At 37.8% G+C, this 7,298-nt stretch overlaps 1 protein-coding gene across 1 annotated transcript; it reads left to right on the forward strand.

Annotated features, from left to right (window-relative positions):
* Nucleotides 1–319: 319 nt before the first annotated feature.
* LOC144629567 (uncharacterized) lies at nucleotides 320–6,885 on the forward strand. The gene is made up of 4 exons (XM_078487810.1): nucleotides 320–326; nucleotides 431–511; nucleotides 4,880–4,993; nucleotides 6,631–6,885. Exons 3-4 carry the CDS (start codon nucleotides 4,882–4,884, stop codon nucleotides 6,864–6,866), a joined length of 348 nt encoding a protein of 115 aa, XP_078343936.1. The 5' UTR covers nucleotides 320–326; nucleotides 431–511; nucleotides 4,880–4,881; the 3' UTR covers nucleotides 6,867–6,885.
* Nucleotides 6,886–7,298: the final 413 nt, after the last annotated feature.

The raw sequence follows: 7,298 nt of genomic DNA on the forward strand, positions 1-7,298 counted from the left end.
TTTATATTCACACCACGATACAACATTTACCTTGATAATGATGTTAGTTACATCGAAACGTCGGACAACTTTAGTTTTAATTGTTATTTAAGATATTGGAAAGCAACAAACTGAAGCAAGGAATTAGACTAAAACACGTTTTCAGACTGTGCTGGTTTGAAATTTTTCTCAAAGCGGTACGTTGTCAAGACTGCGAAAGAGGTTTCGTATATCCCTAGGCTAAAATAACAGTCACCATTTAAATGCAACCAATCACAAAACTCGAAATTTCATCAAAAACCACCGCCTCATATTAGTTCGGACTGTTGTTTGTCAGGAAAAGTCAGGTAGGATCAATTTGAGACGTAGTAGTTTTTTTCGAATTTGATTCTTTGAAGTTACAAAAAAAAAAACTGCAACAAAAACCAGATCTTTTTTTCATTTTGTGCAGGTTTTGATTACTTGAGATCTGATAGATCACCACCTATACCAAAGATTGAAACAATTATTCAACGACGAGTTTCGAAGTTAGGTAAGATCTTAGTATCACTGTCAAGATCATAAAAGAGCGCCATTTATGCATTAATTTAATTTAATTTAAGCTTTCATTTCTTGTCGATCTTGGCATGTTACAGGACCTTTCGATCCTAGAAGTATGTTGCTCTGATAATTACAAAGCACATGTCTTTCAGCAAAAAGTGCTAACGCTGAACGCGTCGGTGATGTTGGCCACAGTCAGACAACTTGAAAAACGCGCGTTTGTGGATAAAATTCTCGCTTTACCAATTTCGTCTATGCATTTAACTCTTTGGGATTTGAAAGAAAAAAGGACTAAAAAAAATCGACAAAATTGCCGAAAGCATGCTTAGCGCCTAATACCAAAGCGCTCCTGAACAAAACTAAGTACAATTACATTGAAAACGGCGCTTTGCACTACTGAAGCGCGTCAAGTTCAATTAATTCGAAGCGCGCTTGAAGCGATGTTTATGAGAAATGCAGGCTTATGTTAGTACTTGCTAAATCCTCTAAGAGCACTTTATGTATACTGTGTTGTTGTTTACGTGTTATATAGGTATATCGGATATTTATTTCGGTTGGGAAGCCATGTGAACCCAATTGTTTTGGACCATCCGTCTTATTTTCACCTTGCTTTAAAACCTTTGCTAATAGGAAAACTGTAAAAAACTAAACACATGCAAACGGAATGGCACTTTGCGAAAGGGGAAAACATAGAATAGTTTAGGTGACACAGGCAAAATTTAATTAATGTATCGGATTCGCAAAACGTAGACAAAATACAGAAAAAAAAGAATAACAATTTTTTTTTTTTATAATTTTATTACGAATATTGATGGCGGCAAATTTTATTGTTTTTCGTATCGTAAAGGAAATTAAAAGTAAAATGTAAATGTAATAAAATGTATGGATGCACTAGTATCTTTAAAAAAGTTAATATTCTAATTAATATGGAAGGATCATTGCCGTTGTCAAAGATGAAAATTTCATGCGCTGTAGGCCATTTCTGCTGTCTGCGTTTAGGGAGAAATGTCAGACTTTTCTCACGAATATGACAACTATACATCACACAAACAAAATTTAATCAAGTTATATCGGATTCGCAATTGTTATTGATTGTTGTTTATATTCGCACCTCACAAGAACTAATATTTATTTAGCTTAACACAAATAATTAAAATGTATGGTATGTCGCCGTTTTACGTGTTTGCCAAAATCATTACCGTTGTCAAAGATGTATTCCCTTTCCACTGTTCAGAATTAACTGTCCCGAATTTGCATATGCGGATGAATTTCACACTTTTCCCGCCAATTGAACTTTTACGAACCGTTCTGTACCCAATGTCTTTCTCCTCTTTTGGAAATTAATTCATCTGGCGAATGTGCGCGGTTGTGGATGATGTTTTACCACAATCGCCTATGTATGAATATAACTCAGTGCTGGTCGGACTACGAGAAAAAAGAAATCGAATGAAAAAGGCCTCGGCTTTCCCCCAGGTGGAAAACCGATTGCACGTGTTTTCAACGCGTTTGCGCGACAAAAGTGTAACCTTGCACTCTGCCCTGGGCCATACAAGTATGAAAATAGATAACTCTTTATTGTGGTTTTCAGTGATATGCGAACTCTAAAATTCAATCCTCAACCAACGGTTTACGCTTTTTGCCGTCAATCATCTTAGCGGGCCTCTCGGGAAATAGAAGTTCACTTCAACCGGGTCAAAGGTCACGTCTGTCAGTTGTGATTGGTAGATTTCAATCTATTTTGTTTGTTTCTGGTTTCAATGGTTCATTGGCTGTCGCCATCATGATAATTATGATTGACGACAGCGAAAAACGAAATCGTTAGTTGGATTTTGAATTGCAGAGTTCGAATAATTCGAAAAACCTTACTTACAAAATCAGTTTTATTTTTTTTTTTGCTAATTAATATTTTAAATTTTTTCTACATTCTGGACTTTTGTCTTCGCAGTTTGTCTTCATGCTTTGTTCGTGATCGATGCAGAACCAAACACCTAAAGACTTCACTTTGCCATCCGCCCATTTGAGATGTTTATCATTGCAAAGAATTTGTAGTGACCCCTTACTCCTCGTGTTAATTCAAAGAAAACACTTGACCAGCCATTATTTACAACACGGGTTGGAATGTCACAATAAAACAGATTAATCCATTTAATAAAAGATGAGCCGAGGCCAAAATGATGAAGCGTCTTCTGAACAAATGCCCATTCAATGGCACCGAAAGCTTTCTTAAAATCAATGAAGAGAAGTAACCCAGGGATATTCTTGCACTCGGTGTATGAGATGACACTATTGATCAAGCAAATATTTTCTGCAACTGAACGCCATTAAAAAAGAGACCGTTTAGTCGCGGTCTATCAAATTTTGCAACACAATTTTGAGACGTGAAGCAATTGCCTTGGACGCGATTTTATTATCGCAATTTTATAAAGTTATAGGTCTCCTATTTTTTTAGTTCGTGTAGTAACTTGTCTTTCCTGGAGTTCAGTGAAAGGAAACCCCTTCTTTTCGTCAAAGCAAGCTTACCTTTTTGATAGCTTTTGTTGAGGCAACCACACTTTCTAGGGCTTTACGGGCGTAATAAAGCCACGCGGGGATGTTGGGAGAACACGAGAAAAGTTGTAAATCACGAGCCGTCAGGCGAGTGATTTACAAGCTTTTCAAGTGTTCTCCCAACATCCCAAGTGGCTTTATTACGCCAGTAAAGCCCTAGAAGGTGTGGTTTATTGCTTTTATAAAATAACTATAGAAAACGTTCTTCAAAGAAATAGAAATCTGTTTTATTTTTCGTAATCAAATGTTTTATTCTCAACAAACTCATCGAATGACGCGGTAAACCAATCACAGCGGCCGAAAGAATAAATCACAGGTTCAGCTCCACACACAAAACCCACAAATCGACGCGACAAAAATGTTTAAAAGTTCTTTTAAAGCTATGAAGGTCAAAAGAAATGAAAGGAAAAAGACAAACTGTCCCGGTATGAAATGTATTCAACGATTTTAAAGTTCTTTGACCTGGAAATCTAGCAAATTGTGGCCGGAGTCATTTACCGCAAAAGTAAAAGCAGGTAAAAGACTGCACGAAAACTTTGCAAGTTTACAAACTTCACAGACTGACGATGGTATTGAGAATAAAGGTTATAGTTCCACAAACACTGCTTTAGAAATTTGTTCTGAATTTATTTATTTCGTATTCTTTCGTTTTCGCCGAATAACAGACTTAAAGCACGTAAAACTAAAGATATAATTTAAGCGCGTACAAGAACTCAGTGTTAGGTTCTGCCATCAAAATAATTCTAGTTCATCGCGACAAATTTGATCAGTTTTAATTCATTTCAAATAACATTTCCGAATTGATGTTGAATGGAACCATATCCATATTTTCCAGTCCAGTGAAAGCGGATCTGTTTATTCCGTTACTTCTCACTCAGTCAGTGTTTGTCTCTGTGTTTTCGCTTTTTTCTCTAGTTCCTTTGCTCAACTGTGGTGGGCGGGAAAATTCAATTTTGTGATCCACCCTCAGTAGATTTTCATAATGATCATTTACGATAATCATATATCATCCGTTTTAACCATAATATAGACCAAAAGAATACATTAAACTAACGTTAATTCTTCGTCCTTATGCGTAATCGAGCGTAGTGCAGCCATGTCGGGACACAGGTTTTTGACCAATCAGAGCGCGCGTAGTTTCTGAGTTATTTTATCAATAGTTAGAGACCTCCTTCCAAAATGTTTTATAGAATTCTACGGGAAAGCCGTCCATTCCAGGCGATCTACCAGATACCATTGATTTCATTGCTTCAGAGCATTCTTTGTCAGTCAGTGGTCCTTCGAATTTTTGTTGCTCAATTTTGTCAAGCGTTGGATGTTCCCGGCTAAAAAATAGACTTGCTGAGCCTGTCAAAGTAGCTGTGAAATGTTTTAAAGTATAAAAAGTGCTAGAGATAGAAGGATTAAGCACTAGACAATAGTCAGTGTCTAGTGTAGTGCGTCTCTGGATAAATAGTTAAATGTATCTTTGGCCGGTTTAAAGCAATATAAAAGCAAACAGTGGCGATATCAAAGTTGTGAGCTAAGGCCTTCCAAGCTGCAATCGTTGCGTTTACTCGTCCCCCGCACCGTCCCTCTTTGCACCGATTGAATCCTACCAGTATCACCCTCCCCGGGGAGAACTTGTCTTTTCTTCAGTCTTTCCGAGTGTTTAAATTTCCCGCTCGTATGCTAATCGGATAATCGGAAACTTCGACAAATTCCTCGTGTGTTCTATTGTTATCAATGTTGAGGTACTTTTCTTGATACGACTGAAAATAGCAATGAATGTTGTGCTTTTTCTCATCTTTGTCTTTCTTTTTATCCTTTACAGCAATGAAGGCTTTCAAATACACCTGTGCTATTTTGCTGTTGACAGGGCAGACTGTTGCATTATTGACTGCCGATGACAGGCACATCGAGAAAGCTGACGAGAGCGAACAAAACGGTAAAGGTTTCAAATTTTGTTTCGAAGCAGAAGTTTCACAAGTCGCCGTACATGGACGGCGGAGCATTTTTCAGACTGGGGGTGGGGGGGGGGGCGCTGACTAGTGACTTGAAGTGGGGGGGGGGGCTTAAGAGATTCTGCTCTTATTATTTCTTTATTTTTTCCGTAAAAGTGGGGGGGCTAAAGCCCCCCCCCCCAGCTCCCCCGGCTCCGCCGTCCCTGTCGTAATGAGCGATTGCAATCCGTTCTTGAGCGTCCGTATGATAAAAATCCGTTGGAAGCCATAGGCGTACGAGGCGGGGAGGCAACGGGTGCTGCAGTCCCCCCCCCCCCCCATTGCCGAAATTTTTCGGGCAAAATGATAAGAATTCGGGCAACAAGCCTAGAATAAAAAAGAAAATAAGCCGACAAATCTCAACATTGCAAACAAAACGAATTACATCAACAGGAAAAAAGTATTGGAAATATACCGAACTTTGTGGTTCAAAAGTGTAAATTTTTCATTTATCTGCTTTCGTTTCCTCTCACGCGCAAATTGCTATAATCATGTTCGATTTTTCTCCAAATTCTGCGTGACCCCTCAGTTTGATACAGTTGCAATCAGCAGGCTTTTCCATAGCTTGAGCGTTTGTGCTCGGTGGATCCACTGTAAGACCTTGCAACAAACCTGCGATACGGTTACAAATTTAACAAAATGTTTCAACCCATTCATCCTTGAATGTTTCACACGCTTTTGTATAACTTTCAAGTGGGGGAAAAACAATGTACGTTGCCTTCCAAATATACTTTAATTTTTGCTGAACTGGAGTGAATAAATTAAATATTTCCAAAGAAAAAGGATTCACTGCATTGACACCTTCGGCAACGCCACGCGATTAATTAAAGAACTATCGTTTTCTTTAAGCAAGCAGGCAAGTTTTGTGAACAACTATTTCAATGCACGTTTTTTTGGTCCATTTTATATGCCTCTTTATTCGGCTTTCAACCCATGCCATTTTTTTTTCGGGCAATAAGGTCTCTGCCCCCCCAGGTCCGAAGGTGCCCGTACGCCTATGGTTGGAACATGTTAAAGGATGTTGACAGCAAGCATGCATGTAAAACGGTGTCAGGCAGAAATCGCATGGCTCAGACGAATCTCGCAATCCGATTGGCTATCGATGAGATTAAGCTAACATGAACACTGTGGAAAGTTCGCTTAAGACAGGAATGAGTGCTACAAATTTCTCATGGAATTAAGAACAGCTTTCAGTTTTGTTAATAAAACTGTCAATAGTATGACTACAAGAAGGTGCGACAATAACTACTTGCAGCAAACTCGCTAAAAACAAAAGGGACTCCTTAGAATGACTTCTTAGTAAATTTTCCTATAATATCGCTTTAATAATATAATTTAGTGAAGCCTTAAGTTATTTCTTTAATTAATTATTGACCTTGGTGACAACTTGTCCAAGTGTCACATGCTGCAAATGAGAAAATACTGGTAGCGAACTTATTCTATTCGCATTTGAAAACTAAGATAAGACATTGTGTTTAACGTTAATTATCCAGTAATTATGCATCCTTATAAGTGATATTTCTTTTAGTAGTTGAAATTCAACCCTAAAATATTATATTTTTGCTGCGTATGTTTCTTTTAGATGGGCAAACTTTTCGCAAACTGTATAAAAAAGTCAAGTACCTAGGTGCATGGAAAGATTGTGATAACCATATTACGATCGATGGAAGTGGAAACGGCTGTTCTTGCCCGTTCGTGGCTTGCACCGGATCAAAGGAATGTATTACACTGAACGGATTTTTCTGCCAATTCCTGCATGACAATGTTGATGTCAATGACATGTCCAGGGCGGATTGTGCATGTAAATTTACAAAATAAGATTTATGCAAATTGCATGACAGCTGAGTGATTGATTATAATATTATTTCGATGTACCACGAAAGATGTTAAATAAACATCAAAAAAATTCCATGAGTGTAGTGGACTAACTGCGCCAAAATGACATTTCAGATCCAAGATATGAAATAATGATTGCATTATTAAGGTTTGTTTGAAAGAGTTGCCAGTTAACTTGACTTGTTAGCTACGCAAGCCGTTTTATTTTTATGAAAGCGCCGAAATTGCGTAAAGCTTAGAGTATGTTAACAACAATACTGAAACTAAAGCATGGTATGAAAAAAATATCAGACATATAAGAAACCAGCTGACATTTGTCAATTTAAAGCTTGTTTGCCCCTTCAGAAATCACGTGCGTAATTTGCATTATAAAGCGAAAAAAACAGCGGCTATCATGAATAAGGCATATTATTA

The sequence above is a fragment of the Oculina patagonica genome, chromosome 11 (genome assembly GCF_052425735.1).
Source record: "Oculina patagonica isolate OP01 chromosome 11, crgOcupat, whole genome shotgun sequence".
Lineage (NCBI taxonomy): Eukaryota > Metazoa > Cnidaria > Anthozoa > Scleractinia > Oculinidae > Oculina > Oculina patagonica.

What these genes read in the sequence shown, in the direction of transcription:
- LOC144629567 (XM_078487810.1), top strand. Translation starts at nt 4,882, where the DNA reads ATGAAGGCTTTCAAATACACCTGTGCTATTTTGCTGTTGACAGGGCAG. An exon ending in TGACGAGAGCGAACAAAACG is followed by an intron (nt 4,994 to 6,630) that starts GTAAAGGTTTCA and finishes TGTTTCTTTTAG; the next exon opens with ATGGGCAAACTTTTCGCAAA.